Source organism: Syngnathus typhle, linkage group LG1 (assembly GCF_033458585.1).
Source record: "Syngnathus typhle isolate RoL2023-S1 ecotype Sweden linkage group LG1, RoL_Styp_1.0, whole genome shotgun sequence".
NCBI lineage: Eukaryota > Metazoa > Chordata > Actinopteri > Syngnathiformes > Syngnathidae > Syngnathus > Syngnathus typhle.
In genome coordinates this window covers 12,792,811-12,812,777 of record NC_083738.1, presented here as the reverse complement: position 1 = coordinate 12,812,777, position 19,967 = coordinate 12,792,811, and the positions used below count along the sequence as shown (strand labels likewise).

At 39.2% G+C, this 19,967-nt stretch overlaps 1 protein-coding gene across 1 annotated transcript in view; it reads right to left on the bottom strand.

The window, feature by feature from the left end:
• Positions 1–226: 226 nt before the first annotated feature.
• Positions 227–19,967, bottom strand: part of LOC133163216 (short transient receptor potential channel 7-like) — a 39,753-nt gene continuing 20,012 nt past the window's right edge. The window contains 6 exon segments of the mRNA XM_061292876.1: positions 227–2,769; positions 2,961–3,036; positions 3,896–3,985; positions 6,178–6,399; positions 7,770–7,965; positions 19,309–19,573. Coding sequence (XP_061148860.1) covers positions 2,630–2,769; positions 2,961–3,036; positions 3,896–3,985; positions 6,178–6,399; positions 7,770–7,965; positions 19,309–19,573 — 989 coding nt within the window. The 3' untranslated portion in view covers positions 227–2,629.

Genomic DNA, 19,967 nt, shown 5'->3' with positions numbered 1-19,967 from the left:
ATTTTACAGGCATTCCATTATCAAACTCATTATGTGTCAGTGAACACCATATTTCTTGCTTTTTATTTTGCTTGGAATGTGAAAAAGAGAAAAGACATGACCAGTGTTCAACAAGAAGGGACGAATCAAGCATGTTAGAGCTTACTATTTATTTCAAAGCACAAAAATATGAATACTGTAAGATTTAATTTCAATAAGTATTAAAAAATACAGTATTTGAGATCAATGTCCTCCTAGCTATGGCAAATAATGGCTGTTTGTGTGTGTGTGTTTCTCTGTCTTGAACGTTAACACATCTGTGGTTCTTGTGCATCTTAGCCAGCCCGCCTAATAACAATTATAGATGACATATATTTAATGTATAATATTCTTCTTGGCAAAATACTGTTTAATGCATGGGACATTAAACATGGCACAATAATGCAGTCGTAATAATGGCTAGATAATGACTGAATCAATACAACATCTAATTTCAGATATGTTGTGGATCAAGCTATACAATGTAGACATTTTTTTTAAGTTTAATAATGAACACAACAGGATTATTCATGTCATCAACCCCGTGATAGACGTAGCTTCCTACCACAAGTGTGTCTTGGAGGCAAGCCTCTTCCTGAATATCGCTCTATACCTTCCAACTGGTTATCAGGAAAAAGGTTTTTCAACCCCATGTGATCCTCATAAGCATCTTTAGGCTTTAAAAACAATAAACATAAACAACAGAAGGACAAATAATGTCGCACATGGCTTATTGGTTACTAAGATGTAATATCATCAACATTTAATGGCTCCGGCAAATATTCACGGAGCAGTTGGATTTTTTAGATTAGGTTCTAAAATATAATAAATGTCATGTGTACAGCTGAGCCTTTATTGATTCAGAAATATTCTTTTTAGTGGTTAGGCTGTTAACTGTGCTTTTTTTTTTTTTTTTTTAATATTAATGAGCAATTGCTACATATACAAAATGTGCCAGAAGGTAACATTTGCAGTGTGACATTTGGCACAATAGAAATGATATTTTATATGTTTTGCAGCACAGTGGTTAAGTGGTCAGCACAAATAAAAGGTCTTCATTTTTTCAGAGTGGAGTTTGCGTGTTCTCCGTGTGCTTGGGTGGCTTCTCTACCACAATTTAATGACACAATTTCAAACCATAGACCCTCACAACTCTAAAACTTAAAGGTCCAAGAACTCTGTAAATTTAGTATGCATGCAAGTGTTTTTAATTGGCTTTTGTGTTTTTACATCAGGGATTTGCTTTCGAATAAATGATAAAGAAAATGAACAATTCATCTATTAATTTATTCTTTTCTTTTTATGTGAGAATCTCTTTTTGAATGTTTTTGTAGCAGTTGTTTAACTAAATGGAATACTGCTGTCACGGGGAAGTCTGCATGGATGTAATTTAACCTCTCAAACTGCGGCCACCATTTTAGTTTTGATTTTAGTTTTTTGGATGAACATAGTCACATTGAATTCAATTCTTTGCGTGAGTTAGTTTGAGTCGACAAAACCCCCAAAAGGTTTTGGTCAAGTTTTAGAGAGAATTCATCTTAAACAAATGATAAATAAACCATGTCTTTCAAAGCAATGGGCAAAATTATAGTAAGCCCATTGTCGAGTAACATCATATCGTAAGTATAAGACAGGTTAAGAAGACATGGAATTTAGCTACAAATGATCAAACTAACACAATCTTTAAGACCATTAAAAGTGTACTGTTTGCATACACTTACTGGCACTGGTAAAAGGCTCCATGGGGGGATTTCATGATCACATTTTTTAAAACAATGTCAAGCGGAGTTTACACATACTGGCCAAATTCTAAAATGTCTCCTCTCTGTCAAAGTCATCCAAGGACTGATTCCTGGATGTCTGGAAAGATTAGTCAGAGAGAATAGCTTGGTATAATGATCTGTCCAGGCGGTATGATCACATTTTTTTTTTTTATATGTGGGGTTTCTCACATTTTAAAAATCGGTTGGATATTAAGAGTTGGTATGTGTATACATATCTTAACCGAGCTTATTATTATATATTTTTTTTGTCACATCACATGGAGTTGTGTGTTGAAACAGATCATTGTGTTTGAAAGGTAATGTCATGTTTCTTGGTGAAAAGTTGTAATCAATTCAACATATTTTTTTTTTTAGATGATTACTTTTCCCCTAGTTGCACAATAGATTTAATTAGACTGCCTGGTGTATAAAGGGCTGTGTAGTCTCTTGACACGTCTGTCATGAGAAAATGCAAGCCTGTGCAGCGTGAATAAAGATTTCTTTCCTCTTTTTCTTCCCCATGCCTTTGTCTCCTGGTTGGACATGTGTCCATATCTCATGGCAGCGCTTTTTTCTTCACCTCTTCATCTACTAAGCAGTCTTCTATTTCAATCAGAATAGCATTGTCAACACCATTCACCCCGGTCGAGTTTACTTGACACTGGAAACATTTTCTTTTACTTTTTGCTTGAAGACAGGAAACTGACATTTGTTTTCTCAATGCTTTGCTTGCACGTTGGTCCTTCAGTCTCTCATAAACATCCTGCTTCCTGTTGTCCACTTATTTTTTGCTGTCTCTCTCCATTACACAACCAGGTCCCAGTTTTCTGACCATCCTTCCAGCCCCGTCACTGCCTCATGGTGTTCTTACCAAATTTCTCACTGAGTTGCTGAATAAGCAGGGACAGCTCCCCGGCAGCCTCTGACTTCTCCTCGAGCAGCTCATAACGAAGGCTGGAAATGTCCTGCTTGATTTCCTTCAGCTCACCTGTGAATACACAATTGCACCATGTGAGCTCAGGAAAACTGTAGGAAAATACACCAAGTATTTGAATACGCACAACATCTAGACAGATCTAGTTGCTAATTCTACCAAAGCACAGTAATTGCTTATTGCTTCAATTGTACATCCCATTCAGGCCCTGTGTGGCGTAAGAAAAGACAAAAAGCGGTTGTTACCTTCGTTGACTTCATCACTCTCTCTATCCACTTGGGCCTTGAGCACATAACGCTTAATGAGTCGCTTCATGATCTTCTGCAGGGGAAATAGTGAGAACAACAAAATGAGAAAGTGGCGAGGTGATACGGCCAGCACTTGTATATCTAGACCGCAAACAAGTATCTCATTAAAGTTTTAACATGCACACAACAAGCTCGGATACAAACAGAGGTGTTGACTATTGATGTCAAAGTTGCAACAAGCCTTCGCTGCGTAGTATTTAATCGCCCGTCTCTTTTTTCGGCGACTATCGTTAACTGCTGTGCTTGAAAATAACTGGAGTGGCCCAGTGAGTAGAATTTTCTTTTCATATCTCTCAGAGAGGATAAACGCGGAAGAATGTCTGATCCCTCTCGAGTGCTCATTTGCTAAGTGCCAGCATTGTGTCCACCTCAGTGAGCTCATGTGGGTCATTTCATCCTCATTATCTTGTGCCCTTCCTTTCTTGCCACTTCACCTCTCTCGTCTTAGTCACATTTCTCTTGTGTCACTGGCTTTCACTACATCCTCTTAAAACTCTTTATTTCCATTCTTATTAATAATCTTTCACACCCACATGTATTATTTTCCCCCACTCTCCCTTGTTTTGCATTTGATACTTTTCTCTCGTAGAATTTTTTATTGATCGATGAGTTTGTGAACAAATTTCCGCTTGCAATTTCCGTACATCGATCTATTCCTTGTCTTTGTTTCTTTCTTACTTTTTTTTTTTTAATGAGTAGGCATTCTTCCAAGAATTATCCTATGTGGTTTTGGCGAAAATCCACACAATATACTACACAAAACATGTTCAAATATGACTTAAGGAAACCCGGACGTGCGTGCGTGCGTATGTACTGTGCTGACGTAGGCTACTATAACGTTTGCTACTTTTTACTGAATCCATTATTCTCACCTCATATCTGGTTGGATGTTTTCTAGAATTTCTGGACAAATTCTGGAATTCTTCTCCTGCAGGACGGTAAGACTTGAGGTGTTCACCCTGCTGCAGGTGCAAACAATAATGGAATGTTAACATCAAAGGAGTGACCTTCCATAATAGGATCATGTGAACCGAGAAAAAGATACAAATTCCCTTGACCTAAACGAAGCTCTATTTACTATCTTCCATTTGAGCCGTGACCTTACTTTAGAACATAAGTGTCATTTTAACACTGCAGCACTAATACTAGCTGTGGTCACACTGCAATGAACTGATACCTCCCCTTCGGCAAAATCATATTAATACAGTATGGCATAGGGAAAGTAATGTTTTGTTAATTGGCTAGATTTACAATAAATGTTTTCTAATAATCTAAGATTGACAGGTACGCCCAGCTGCAGTCCTGGAGGGGATGCTCTCCTGCCTGTTTTCCATGTCTACCTGCTGCAGTTTGGACACCCCTGATCTAAAATATACTCACGCACGGGACACTGCTTTGGAACACATTTAAATCTAATCCAATCGAATGAATGCAACAAATTGTCTATATAACCACAATGGCTTTCCCAACATGTTCAAAATATAAAACTTTGATAGCATCAATCACAACTCAGGAGCCAGCTCCTTATATTGAACTGTAGTACTATGTACCTGGATATGAATCATATTGTATATATATTTGCAAACAAATCAATCCATAATGACATTAGCAATTTCCTGTCATCTCATTGTTTGCTCTGAAGAAAACATGTTACAGCCAACTTTGACTACCTGGGCAATCTGTACAAAATTATTACATTTAATAATTTGTATCTCTGGTGAGTAGGATGTTTTGTCATGTTATTAAACACGTATGAATTCTAAACAGCTCTAAGTGCCACAGTGGCATGCTGTTACTTTGCATTTACTAACTGCAACTACTGGTGGTATTAAGAGATGGATTAAGCCAGGCTCATCCCTTTTGACGGCCCAGGGAATAAAAAAATACATCCCACCTGATGTATTCACATATCAATGGGTTGTGTGAATTAGTAATAGCTCAGCCCAAGTGCGCTGTATGTGGTTCTGTCATGTATTTTACAAACATTTTATTTCATTTCAAGGGTAATTTAGCAGCACATCTGTTCGATCTGACATAAATGGATAAAGTTCCATTTGAGAAACTCCAACTGTGTGGGGATTATTTTTTGCAGAGCCATAATGAAAGCAGATACATTGATTGCTTGCTGCACCTGTTTGACTTTAGATTTCAAGTGTCAATACCGCAGAGAATAGGAGAGCCAGGCGAGGCAGCAGAGTGGAACAGAGCTTGTCTCGAGCCAAAAAGCCGACAAATACCTGAAAGCCTGGAACAACCTCTCTAATAGCTTAGCTGAGGAGCCGGCCTGACACATTTGCGTCGACAAATCCAAAGAAGAAACGCGAACAGACACAACAAACGTTTGGATCGATTCTCTGTTCAATTCTCTGTTATGTTAAATCAGAGGGATTTTATGAGAGTGGGTCTTCCCTGGCTTTGAGAAATGTGAAGTAATGTGAAAGTGACGATGCAGACAAAGCTTGATCAACTCTCTTGTGTCGTAACACATCAACGCAACAGACCAGTCGTGTGGAAGCATTGATTCAAGCATTTCTACCTGTCACTCGTTCATGTGGTGTGTTCCACACTCTCAATATGGTAGTGGGCGATAATGCAACAAACATTTGACTCGGGTTTTGTAGCATTAGCAGGATGTTTGTATGCAATGTTGTTTAATCACTTCACATAAAATGTACACAGTGACATAAGTTACTGTATATATAGTGCTTTTATACAGCATCTAGATTGTATTTATTTTCCATGTTTTAACTGTGCATCTTTTATGAACCTTGAGTTGAAAAGAAACAACCAAACTAAATTGACCGTGCTTCTTCTTAATCGTTATTTGCGTTTTCAACTGATTGCAATCATACCCATGTTAAAAATGGAAATGGGCTTGATGTACGGAAAGAAAGAACATGTAGCTGAACTAAACCCACAGCTTTTTTGTGATAGTGCTATGTATCTAATATCTTATGACAACTGTGTGCTTGCTCAGTAGAAGTAAATGCAATACCCGAAACAAAACACCACACTGAAAAAAGCCAATTAGGCCTACTTCATGGCCACATTTTGGTATGAAAGTTGGCCATGGAACATTTTTGATTTTGAAAGCTATTGTATTTAGTTCCCCATTAATTTACTTCTTGTGTTGGGTTCCGACAGTGATAGTTACCTTTCCCTGAGAGTTGAGCATACCAAGCTCCAACTCATTGCCGTGCTGGTGTTTGCCCACCTTGCAGATTCCTAACAAGCCTGACTTGATGCGCAAGACCAGGTAGTAGAAGGACTTAGGGCTGGGGACCAGGTTAAAGGGGGCGGGCAAAGTGCGACCCTCGTCGAAGTAGGAGAGCCACAGCTTGGCACGAGCAAACTTCCACTCCACGTCAGCGTCCTCCTGCAGACCAAAAGTGTGCTTAAAATGACAGACTTGGGTTAAAGGTGAAGGCTAAAATAATGTTTCCCTTAGACAAGGAGGTTCTGAATGTTCACGCTGACGCAATGAAAAACGAGACACTATATTCATGTTAAACAGGTGCAGTGTGTTTCAAAGTGGATTGCGATTAACAGGGCAGGGGCAGAGCTTTCAGGGCCCGCTCAACACTGATCCAATTTCTATTTTCCTCTGCATTCAGCCATCCAATTTCTGCTCTGTTTGGAATGGAGCACCACAACCCTGGTGACCCTCTCCTCAGCAGGGCACTTCTTTTATTCCCAAGAAAAAATTACAGGTCTGCTCTTAGGTCTCGTTCTAGTTGAACGTGAACAGAAGACATCGTAAATTAAGAACCTTATAAATCCAATCTGGTGCTTGAAATTGCTCATGCAAATGAGCAGAGGCTCCATATTAATGAGTTGCCGTCAAACGACATCTGCCAGTGTTGACCATGCTATCTCATAACACTAAAATTGGTTCGAGATGAGCTTCAGACAATCAAAGATGCAGGTGAAAGGCCAAAATTCAAATAAGCTTTTCAGAGTTAAATGGGAAGCTCATTTGTAAGGACATCTTCAAGTCCAGGGTCACAATTCAAGTCTCTCAGCACACAAAGATAATTGCAAACAATTGCCGTAGTCAACATTTGTGCGCCCCATCTCTCAGACATCTTTCGTTGCATGCCTGCATGTGTGTGGTCTACTTCTCTGAGATGAGAGCAACAAAAATATACAGCAAACTGTAAATCAAACATTCCCTTGAGAGATAAATAATGCAACATTTTATTAAACCCAACAAGAACGAAATACATGAGCATGATCCTTTACCCGGAAGAATTACCTTCCTAACATACCAATGCATTACTAACACACTTTGACCAAAGCTAGCAACAACAACAACAACAACAACAACAACAACAACAACACTGTATTGTGTCAGACCAATCAGAGTCATCAATGGGTGACCTAAAAACGTTTAAATATTTTTGGATTAAAAGTGAAACCTCTTCGACGAACAAATCAGTCCAGTTGCCTCAATTCAACCTGTGCGTATTAACACAAACAGCTAATATCCCGCTACACTGCCTACTCTATAAAGGAATGGGTGAAAAAATACAGAATCTTCTTTTAAGACAGATATGACAGTTTTGTGGTATCTGCATAAAAGCGTCTTATGATGATCAATACATTTGCAACTCGGTCCGTCCCATTCTGTATCAACGCTTTTACACTTTAAAATAGTCTAAATTAAAAAAATATTCCAGATAAGGAACACTAACAACCTCTCAAAAACACACACTTATCTGCATTTTTATGGGAAAAAAGGTTTACCTCAATCTCCTGGTACGAGTTGTTGATCATGGCAATGAGCATATTGAGAAGGACGACCACCATGGTGACGTTGTAGACCCCGTACAGCACGTAACCAATGTTCTCTATGAACTTATGGTCATACTTCAGCACTACTGAGATCACTTCCGACAGCCCGAAGATGGACCAGAAAAGAGTCTTAAAACTCTCCTCCACTCTGCAATGATAGAAATGGAAGTAGTAAGAAAAGCGGGATGTGAACCATAACAAATAAACAACATTCACTTTAGTTGTGGTTGCTTTTCTCAAGCGAAAAAACTGTATTTGTTTAGAAAGGTTATTTTCAACACCACTGTGGTTACAAACCCACTGGGGAGCAGAATGGAGTTATTCGTCTAATTGACTCTTTTCTCTCACGGTCTTACCCTTCTTTTTCTCGCGTTAAAGGCTGGGGAAAAAAAAAGCTGAGGATACATGGGATTCAACACTGAACTGCATCAATCCCTGCAAGACTCGGACGGACGGCTACAGTTTAAAGTTCTCCATCATCTTGTGCTAATATTTCCAAGTATTGGATCAATGCATTGAAAATTCTCCCTCTCTCTCCCACAGGTTTTAGATCAATCTGAGAATAGGAGTCCTGAAGGGGAAAACCTTTGAAAACATAAAAAAAAAAAAGCTTTTACATCACAAACCATGTCAAATTGAAAAATGAGACACCACTTATTTTATACTCTCATCGTGTAATAGAGTTGTGGCAAGAAAGAAATCATCTCACTTACTTAGAGCCTTTTGGGATCAATACAACTATAGTCAGGAACTGCCCCTCACTGACAGTGAACTAACGTGTGCTTGTTGGGCCAGAAGGACAAAAAAGAGATGCAGGAATTGTGACATTGATGTTTTGGCAAATATTGCTTCGAAACAACTGAAGGGTGGCTGGCTGAGTAGAGGGAAGATGGCACTGTCTGGTTGGATAGCTGTGGGCAGGTAGAGGTAAAGGCCGGGGTGAAAGTAAATCGAACTAGTTACACTTTCATGCGCTCATAATTTTTTTCACTCAATATACTGTGCATGTACTTAATCATAGAAGAAAAATTTAAAGAACAATTGAAAAAAATCCTCAAATTGTTAGTGTGGAAGGGATGTAACCAAGCAAAACTGTCATGATTTGATTTTTGTTTGTTTTCCTTGTGTCTTTTGTGTCAATGGCTATGTTAATATGGATAGAATTTCTTCAATCCAATCGGAGATCGGATTGAAACTATGATCGGCTTTGTGGACACACAGTATTGTGTGTCTATACGTCTTTTGGGGAGAACAAATATTTGGACATGCGCAGATTGACAGAATATAGTAGTAGTGGACTTTTGTTTATTAGTAGAGGACGAGGAAGTCGTGGTGACTTCTGTGTCAACAAAACATCTCTCTGTCCATTTCTACTTAATACTTTAACATTAATCCACGTATTTTTCCCGTTGGTGGTGTTACACTGAGGTAATACTTCCTACTGGATCGACAATGTATTCGCCAGGATGACAACTCTCACTAGCTTTTGTAAGACTAAGATACGTATTATTTGAAAAAAGGACATACATTTCACCTGTTCTCTCTGCAAGATGTTATCATCTCCAGCATTATATGCAATATACTGAAGTGACAACAACAGTGGTTCTTGTCTCCTCATCTTAGTATTTTTGTGCCGCTGTGCTATATTTTGTAAACCTCGGAAAAGCTTCCTCACTATTCCCTTCACACACGGCCAAAAGGCTGTCATGAGCACCACCGTTGAAAGCCTGTTATTTTGAACCTTTCACATTTGAAATAACGTCTCATCTCTTTCTCCTGTGCGATTCTCCCTCACTTTGAAAAGTGACACGCTGAAACACAAAGGCTAATTGCTGGGACTTAATGATATGCTATCCACAATTATGCTTTTAACAAAATTACTCTCCATTTCATCTGATCTTAACACATTTCAGATTTGGTGTTGCTATGATATAAACAACAACAGAATACAAATAAAAACAAGTAGTAATATTGATGAGCTACTCTCCAGCCTATACTCGCGTCTGAGAATTCCACACGGGACAAATGTTCTGTGTATGGGTAATTATAAAAAAAATTACCTAATGAAAACTATTAATCAGAACAGACTGTCGGTTAAAGTCGCTAAAGAAGCGAGACCTTGCTATGTGCACCACCCTGACAGATTAAGCTTTGACAGTTTTCTCATGTGCTGCAGACTCACGGCCAAATTACACTCTTTACCGTTTTTTTTCCATGTATAATGCGCCCCCAAGTATAATACGCACCCTAAAAATGGCATGTTGATGCTGGAAGAAAGCCTGTACCCATGTATAATACGCACCCAAATTTTGACTCCTACTTAAGTCCGTAAATGTAAAATTATTTCAGAAAAAAGATCATCTTTGGGAACAACCGGATGTTATTCTGCCGGTCAGTATCACTGCGCATGCGCTAGCAAACTCGATAGCGAAGAAATGTTTCGGATTTGTGTAGGGTACATTGTGACTGCAAACGAGCAGGTGATCGAGCAAGCGTCTGATACGAGAGCATTGTGTTCGTATGGAGCGTGTTTGAAGTGAACAGCAGAGAAGAAAGCGCATCTGTTATGGCGTCCTCCGTATCATATCCGGATTTAAAAAAAAAAAGAATTTTAGGATCCCAGATTTTAGGACAATAAATAAGTTAAATTTTGCGCATTATACATGGAAAAAAACGGCACTTGCTATATCACTGTCATGACATTCAGTGTAGTGTGGAAGGGGTATTATGAAAAGATCCAGCCCATTGATTTTAGTGTTGTAGACGACCACATACATAACACCAGACCTTCTATGTTATCACTAGGCAAGGAAATACATGTGCACTTCAAGTGGAGCTACTCAATTAACATTTTCAAATACTGAAAAAAAAGTATTGAATTCAAAATTAACAAAGTCCATTTGAGAAGTCAAATAGTGTTAGAGGGAACCTTGAATATTAAACACGATACAATCTGTGATGCAAGCTGACCACCGAATTGAATGTAAAAGCAAAAATCTTTTTTACTTTTCAGATCAAAGACAAACCTGAAAATATAATTATTTTTACTATTTTACATTAAGTCATGTAGAGTAATAATGTTTTATTATTATTGCAGCCAGATACAGTACCACCTTTTCACAATAAATTACATTTCTTGTGCGATGTGATGGATCGCTCAATGTGCGGGGTTTTGCCGCATATGTGTCAGAGTTTCTCCTGCGCTGCTTTTGCAGCAATTCAGAACATGAATCGCAACTGCATGATGTGACGGAGTCGCAAATTAAATCCAATAAAAATGCACCGAAGGTTTCACAGGGGTGAAATGTCCATTCCTGCGTTATCAGTGCGTGCCGGGACACCGCCGGGATACATCACGTGTTGCCAAGTGATAGAAATACAGTTTCCACAGTATAGCTATTGGATTTTAGTTCTGACTATTCTGCTTTATATCTCGTCAATGTGCTCTTTCTGTCTTACTGGCCCAATGTATGGGATTGAGTTGCCAGGTGTCAATTTTTGCCATGATCAGATCCTAGCCAGATTCAGAAGCGACGCAGTGTGTCGGCCGTTACATCACTTTCTGGGGTCAGAGTGCTTGGTATGAGAGCTAACTACCATATGCTGCCGAAGGGGAGGATGCAAGTGGCTGTACTATGGTGACTCAGGCATTGAGTTGTTATGGTTACACTGCGAGTGTGCGTATATATGTGTGCGCGTGGCCCATTATACAGCCTGTTGGGAAATGCCACTCTTGATAATAGATAATAGCACGTTGTCTGTCTCTGTCGCCAAATGCCCACTTCCCCTGCTGCTTTACTGATGCTTGGACAATGCTGTCGCGATAACACACGATAACGCACACCCGCACACATTGAATGCTTGTGGCAAAGATCAGAAGGCTAATGTCCTGCAGAGTGGTGCTTGGTGTGTGTGTGTGTGTGTGTATCCCCCTGGCTCTGCAGGAGCATTTCCATCCTAATCACAGACAGGCCCAAATCAACCTGATTCCCCTGAAAGACATGTTTCTAGTATACTGCTTGATGTTTGCTGTCTATGGGATGCCAGCCATTGTCTTTGCTTTCCTTTCGCTCTCGCTTTCATTTGCTCGCTCCACCGACTCTTTCTTCATTATAATCCCATTGCTATTGCTTTTATATCTGTCATCCAATCACCCCTTGCTCCCTTGTGAATTCCAGCAGCTTTCAGCCATTACTCCATCCGTCATCTATTCCTTTCAATTATAGAACCCCCACCCCCTTCCTCCTCCCTGCACACACACTTTCACAACTCGCATCGTCCTCCTCTTTTTATGATCTACAGGGACATGCTCAGTAGCTCGGAGTTAATGTGAAAGTTGACTTTGCAAAGAGATTGTCCATCACTGCTCTGACATTTCTGCCCAACCTTTTCAAGTAATATTGTATATATATAATATTGAATGTCGTTTTTTGATAGCGACTGACCGTTTCCTCTTCAGGATGACTGACAAATATAGATGACTACTTAAATATTCATTTGGCATTTTCTGGTCCCATAGTGATAGCAGGGTTGCGAGTCATGCATGTGCCGCTTTTAAGGAAGTTAGGGAACCTGCTATTGAAGCGTGTTCATATAGTATTTGAAAGCAAGACAATGATTTTGTGTGTTTTTGTTTTGTAAGGTGTTGTGATTTGAGCACTTAGTGCGTGTGAAATTATCTCTCTTGGTGATTAGATAATAAATGCGCAGCATTCATACAGAGCCTTTCTAATCCTCCTGGGACACATTTCCAATATTGCTTTTTTAAAACAATAATGAAACAAGCAGAATGCTCTAAAGATAAATACTATGCCGTTCACATACATGTAGATGGCAGAGCCTACAGAGCAGCTTCACTATTTTGTTCACGACACCTGAGAAAGTTTGAGAAAGAATAAAGCTTTTTTCCAATTACTAGGTGGCCACCCGACCACCTGAGCCGTAGCTACTGCAAATTAGTTTTCGAGTGATGCGTTAACAAAGTTTAAAGTGACCTTTTTCCAACAACTCTGTGAGTCAGAATGTCTTTCTTGATTGTCAAAGCAAAAATGGTCCAAGTGGGATTAAAGATGACGTACAACAAATTCAGAATACCGGAAACACGCTCACTAAAATCATTTAAAATGCACAAATGGGGGGAATGGAAGTCCAACAACAACACCTCTGTCAGTTATTAGCTTAAGGAAAGTAACGACTTTTAAATACTTTAAATGGCCATTCTTGTCAAAAGTTGCTACAGTATATAAATGATGTTCATCTGCTGTTAAGAGTGCTGACTACAATTTCCTCATTTTGGTGTTTCCACTATTGTAATTGATGAGAGTCATTCAGTAAATTAATATTATTATTTTTTTAAAGTTACTTTATGTTATATTTAAGATTGTTTAAAATTGTACAATCATATTTATCAATATATATTTTTTTAAATACTCTGGGAAAAATTATTACAGCGTTTTAATGCTAATGTCGACTTTGTTTTTAGATTCGTGATTTTTGAAGGAGCCGCAGTCTCTGCATTTTATGAATCTTTCTATTTTTCAGTTTTTTCTGACAGTTAAAATGTTCAGTCGAGTTGGGGGGGGGGGGGGGGCAGAAGGCAATCACCTGGGGGGACAACAACAATGCGTCTGCATCCAACAAATAACCCCGTGGGACGTTTGCACAGGTGCAGAAGTTCTTTCACACTATGGCACCAAATTAACTTTAGAGCCTGTTTCTAATATTTTGGATATTCAGCTGCATGAGACATAAGAGTGGTTCTGCTGAGCATTGTTGAGCATTTTAATAAAAAATCTATGAAAAATTCATGAGAAAGCAGCATGTTTTTGTCGCGTTTTCTCATATTTTTAAGGTCTATTTTGTCTTAGTATCAACAGTCTCCTCTCCCCACTTTTTTTACTTCCACATTGGTGCAAGCTGCTCTCGACTCCCCTGTGAGCTAATAAAATGTCCTCTCTCTTTCTCTCTCTCTCACCTCACCCAGCTATCTTCTTATTCTCTCGTTCTCTCAACAGGAACACTATCGTACTCCAACTCCGCCCCCCTCAGTGGCAAGCTAGACCTTCTGTCACGCTACTGTTACTTTATCTTCTTTGCGGTGTCACCCTCTGTTACTTGTCGCGTTGACTTTAAATTCTGGCCATCAGCCACAATCTTACATTTCTTTTATGATCTTTCATATCCTCTTTACCCTGCACTAACATTTGATGACATTTTGTTACAAATGCTTGTGTGTCTATCACAGCTCCGTCATCATCATACACATCATACATCTCATCATAAACAGACAAATGATACCAAAAGGCCCACAATGTACTCCGGTTACAATCATGAGGGGAAAAAAATGATCTCATGTCCAGTCAGTTATGAGCAGTAAAATGCATGCAAGGCCAACACGTGCCAAGTCTGCGCGTCATCGCTTCTGCACAGTCAGCTTGACCTTCTCTCATCTTCCGACACTCTCGCCGCTCATTTTCCCCTGCTTTGTTTATGCACCCTGGCAGCTCTCACATCTTTTTTTGCCTGAATAAATTGCAGAGCCCTAAACGTCCTTCGCTCTGCATCTGCATCCCTCCCTGCTATTTCCTTTCCATCCTGTATTCCCTCCTTCTCCTATTGTCCGCTTCCTCTTTCCCGCACAACAGACTTCATCCCCTTTTGTTTATGGCACTGCCATCTCCCTCTGATTGCAATTGATTATTTTTTTTTCCATTTGGCCTTTTTCATTTTGGCATTTTTTGGATCAATAATAATTTTTTCTTTGAGTATCCTTATACTTTTCTTCCTTTTGATCCATTTTACTGCTCTGTGCAATCCGTTTACACTTGATTGACTAAAACATGGATACTCAAAGTGTGGTGTGTGGGTTTACAATAATGGTACTTGAGAGTTACTGAATTACGTAAATCTTCAAGTGGACCATGTTAAATTTTGTATAATGTACTATGTGTGGATTAAACAATTTTCAATTCAGTACAACGCATTTTTAAGTGCAGTTGTATTTAACTTCAAACTGCAACACATTTGTATTTACCGTAATTTTCGGACTATAAGTCGCTCCGGAGTATAAGTCGCACCAGCCATAAAATGCCCCAAAAAGTGAAAAAAACCACATATATAAGTCGCTCCGGAGTATAAGTCGCATTTTGGGGGGCAATTTATTCGACAAAATCCAACACGAAGAACAGACATGAACGAGCAACAACAGGCTAAAGCCGCTAAACGATACGGTATGCTAACGTGACAAACACAAACGAGGAGCTGAGAACGGGCCTGACGTAACATTCAGTTATTTAAAAAAACTATTACATAAATAACACGTTTATAAAACCATCTGTGTCACTCCAATTCATTAAATCCATCGATCGTCCTTTGTCAACAATGCCGTGTGCCGCGCCGCAGTTCAAATTATTCCACAGGCCCATACAACAATATATAAACTATATTTGAAATAATTATCACATAAACAACAATATTATCAAACCATTTGTGTCACTCCAAATCATTAAATCCATCGATCAAATTTCTCGTGTTTTATCGATCGTCCTTTGTCAACAATGGCGTGTGCCGCGCCGCAGTTCAAATTCTTCCACTGGCCCATACAACGATATATAAACTATATTTTAAATAACTATCACATAAACAACAATATTATCAAACCATTTGTGTCACTCCAAACCATTAAATCCATCAATCAAATTTCTCGTCTTTTATGTCATCCTGGTGACAGAGGACATGTCCAGAGGATATGGTGCTTTAAAGTGTTAATTACTTTATTTGATTTTTTTCTCTCTATTTTTCATGTTTTGAATATGTTCAAGATAAAGATATCAAAGCATGTGAAGTGATCAACTATACTAAAAATAACATGTGAAGGGGTCAACTATACTTGTAAGTAAGTGATGTGTTAATGATCAAGTGAAAATTTGTGAAAAAAAACATATATAAGTCGCTCCTGAGTATAAGTCGCCCCCCCACCCAAACTATGAAAAAACCCGCGACTTATAGTCCGAAAATTACGGTAATCTTTTAGAACTGAACCATCCATTTAGGTGCAATTTTTAAGTGTTCTTTGGTGTGAAAAGTTTGTCAACTAGCGGAATAGAAATAGGAGATATGTGGGTCTACTCGACTGGCCAAATCTGAATCCTGATAACTGTGTGTGTGTGTGCATGTTTGCTATTTAAACAGTACAACCATATTGTTTGAACATCTGTTAAATTATGCAGAACGCAGGCATTACGCATGTGTGTATCTCTGTGTATTTGCACATATTGGGTATACTCACACTAGCCACAACAATAGATAGACCGGCTGAATTGAACGTAGGAGTGTGCAAGCTATCGACCATATTTTGCCCACGGGAGCATTTGATCTGGCTAGCCATGCAATTCATATATATATATATACATATATATATATATGTGGGATATGCATGCATATATATATATATATATATATATATATATATATATATGGTACTGCATCAGGTACCAAAATATGTAAACGTGAATGCCAAAATGAGAATGTGTGTGAGTGTGAGTGTGAAAGAAGATGCTACTAATGCCACATGTTTCCATCTAACCTCCTCGCCCTAAATCTCCCAGCCCAAATGGCCCCTCCTGGGTTATCATTAACACCTGCACCTGGGTCTCTCCTCATCTTCCTGCTTCAGAGCATCAAACATATATGCCTTGGTCGACAGCTTACGTCACACACGTACCCACAAATGAAAAGATGCTGTCAAGATTGAGAGGGGAAACATTTGGACTTAAATTAGTCTTGGAACATCTCACCATTAAAATATAGATTCTGGGAAATAGTGGTGCCTTGAGATACAAGTTTAATATGTTAAGTGGCCATGATCATAACTCAAAACTCTCAAATCATCTTTTCCTATTGAAATGAATGATAATGGCCGCAATCTGTTCCAGCTTCCCCAAAAACATCTAATGTAGAAAAATAACAAGATACTGTAATGTCTGTTCATTATTGGAAGTGTGAAGGTGGGGCCAGTTGAGTGGGAACTGACATCAGAAAAAGGGAAGAGTCACTGTGAGTGGAGCGTATGGCCGGGAGTTGTGGTGCAATTTTAAACACACAAAGTAATATTCTCTTTGTTGCTTCTTTAGTTTGAGTAAACCCTAACTGGAAGTGGCATCAAACAACCTGGAGCCTATACACATCTCTAACCCTGTGGGAAGATGTTGGAGAGTGTCTGTGGGAATACGTATATGTCCATTCATTCAGAACAATATTTGCCAGGTCAGATATTGGAGCTGAGTGAGGATTCAACTAACAATCTGTTCAAGGTCATCCCAAATGGGTTTGCGTCAGGTTACGGCTCAAGTTTTCCAACACCAAACTCCTCTAAGCATGGCTTGATGCAGCTGTGCACTGGGCCCCACAATCATGTCGTTCGAGAACATTGCCGTGCCCAAAGCTTTTTCCACAAAGATAGAAGCATGACACATTGTTATGCAGCAACAAATGAAATTTAGTGGGTAGTTAGGAAAAGTCCCCATCCCCTTTTTTATTCCAAATAGAATTCCAGGGTGTGAAGTGGTGCTGTGCAGAGCATACCCCACAAATTAATAAACATATTGTGAATTGGCAAATAGTGCATTCATGTATATTAATGAGGCATAATATTTACCAAGATGTGTGCTTCAAATATCATTAGATTATAAAAGTCTAGTTCAGCTCAGGGGTTTCTGAGAAAACGCTGCAGGTTGAGACCAAAGTCAGACTGACCCCTGATGGCGTAAGTAACAACTACAACGTGTTTCTTATTTTACAAGGATTTAACTTTTTGCTCCCTCCATATGCCTTCCACAAAACAATGAGGGCAATTGAAGGTGAATCAGAGCGAAGTACAGCTAACTCCGGCAGACACTGGTTAAGTCAAGTCAAGTCAAGTCAAGTCAAGTCAAGTCAAGTCAAGTCAAGCTTATTTGTATAGCCCTAAATCACAAGCAGTCTCAAAGGGCTTCACATAGACAAAAATTGACAATTATTCTCAAAGCATCCCCTGATCTTAAGCTCCCAAAAGAACCTGATTCCTATGACAAAATCTACTTGATTGGTATCTGACTAATGAGAGTTCTTTTTATTCCCAAAGGAGAGACAGTTAAGCGCTGGAATACATCCCACCCAGATGTCTCTCTAACTTTAGGGTGACTGTCTCTATTACAGCCGGTGTCTGTCCGCTCATCTCATAGCCTGGATCTTTGGCTCTGAGTGAGCAGCCAAGCAGAACTTACCACTTCTAAGACGCCTGTGCAGCAGCAGCTCTGCACAAGAGCTTCTCTATATGCACAGCACAAGCACAAAAAGTGGAGTCCTTGCACTGCCGGTAGCAAACCTGCACCTCTTTTTGGATTTTGCAGAGAATATTGAAGACATGGCCACGGGCAGTAAACAAATGCCAACAAGTGCTACAAAGACAACAGATGCTACTACCTGACAGCAATTTGGAAAACACCAGACAAAAGGAACTGTCATACAAGGCTGATTCACGCGTTCAAGTTTCCTCATTCGTCCTCGATAGTTAAGAGAGCCAAACAGTAATTTATGCAAATTACAAACAGTCTTATCAGATTCGGTGCAAATTGTGCCATTTCATCTGCTGACAAAATGAGACAAAAAAGATAATATTTGAGGGGATTGTAAGACTAAAACCAATGCATCATTTTTACAACGTTTGAAAAAAATACATCAAACTAAGCATACAGTTGTGACTTGTGTTTTATTTATTTCTGCTCATGAAGATTTTTAATTTTGCCTTTTTACTTCTCAGAACCCCCCCCCCCCCCCCCCCCCCCCACACACACACACACACACTTGCACCCCCACACACGTAAGCTCTCATTTATTCTCAATTGCATGGAACAGGTTGGAAATGTTAAATATTAGTTGACATGAAATCAAGGGCCTTAATAAATTTGGAGCCGAGGAAGATTTGCAAGAACAAGACATTCAACTAATCCTCATATTTTTGGCGAGAGATGTAATACCAGTGCTAGAGGCCTGTTAGTTTTAAAAGCTCCCAAAGCTAATACTCGAACTAACGATCAAGCTGTTTAGCCTCTGCCATCTTGTTCTGCCTTATGCTCTGTAATTATTCGTCATACTGCAGAATGAGTACAATCCACTGTATTGAATATTAACGGTACATCATTTGCACTGTAAAGCTGTCCCTCGCAATCTCAAGTTGGAGATAGTGTGTTTATTTTTTTTACATTCTTTTAAACTGTTAATAACTGTATGCTTTATTAGAGTACAATATTAAAGCATGGTATTTTTCCTTTTAAGAAACTCGCTTAAAACAATGTTGACGTTTTTGAGAATGCCGGAATAGATTAATGGCAATTCACGTCATTTTAATGGAGAAGAATTATCACGATGGGAGTGTTTTGTGTGACGAGAATGACCATCACAGACAAAATAGTGCATCATAAAGAAATACACAAAAATGAAAGGTTTAACTCACGTGGTAAATGCTGGATTATATTTGGCTCCCAGGTAGTAAGAGTACAGGTTAAACATGCCAATCATGAAGGCCACAAACACCATGATGAAGATGACCATGAACTTGAAGATGTCTTTGACCGTACGGCCCAGCGAGATCTGCAGTGGGCCGAAGCTCTCGTTAGCTGGAAGGATGTAGGCGATGCGCGAGAAGCTCAGCACAACCGCGATGGCGTACAGACCCTCAGAGATGATCTGGGGGTCTGATGGGCGCCACTTGTTCCTGGCTGGAGGAGGAGGGCAGAAAAACGGAATGAAGTGATCATCTACTGAAGCTGTAAATGTTTTTAAATGGTGGAGTCATTAGACAATTCTGCATCAACTACAAAGTGTTTGATTAAAACAAAACATTTATGACAGAGAACAGATTATTACAAATATAACAGACACAACTTCATCAATTGTGCGGTTGTTCCTAATTAAGTGTCCTAATAGCATCAATTATAATATTTGCATGTACAAAATAAATCTGTTTTCAAGTGAAGCAAGAAACAGGATAAAGATGAAAAGACCAGCATTACTGAGATGACCCTGGGTGATGGCTAGAACTGACAAGCGATGGATGTGAGATCTGTGGGGAACAAAGAGAGGGGATAAAGAGATAGACAGTCCGGGGAGAAT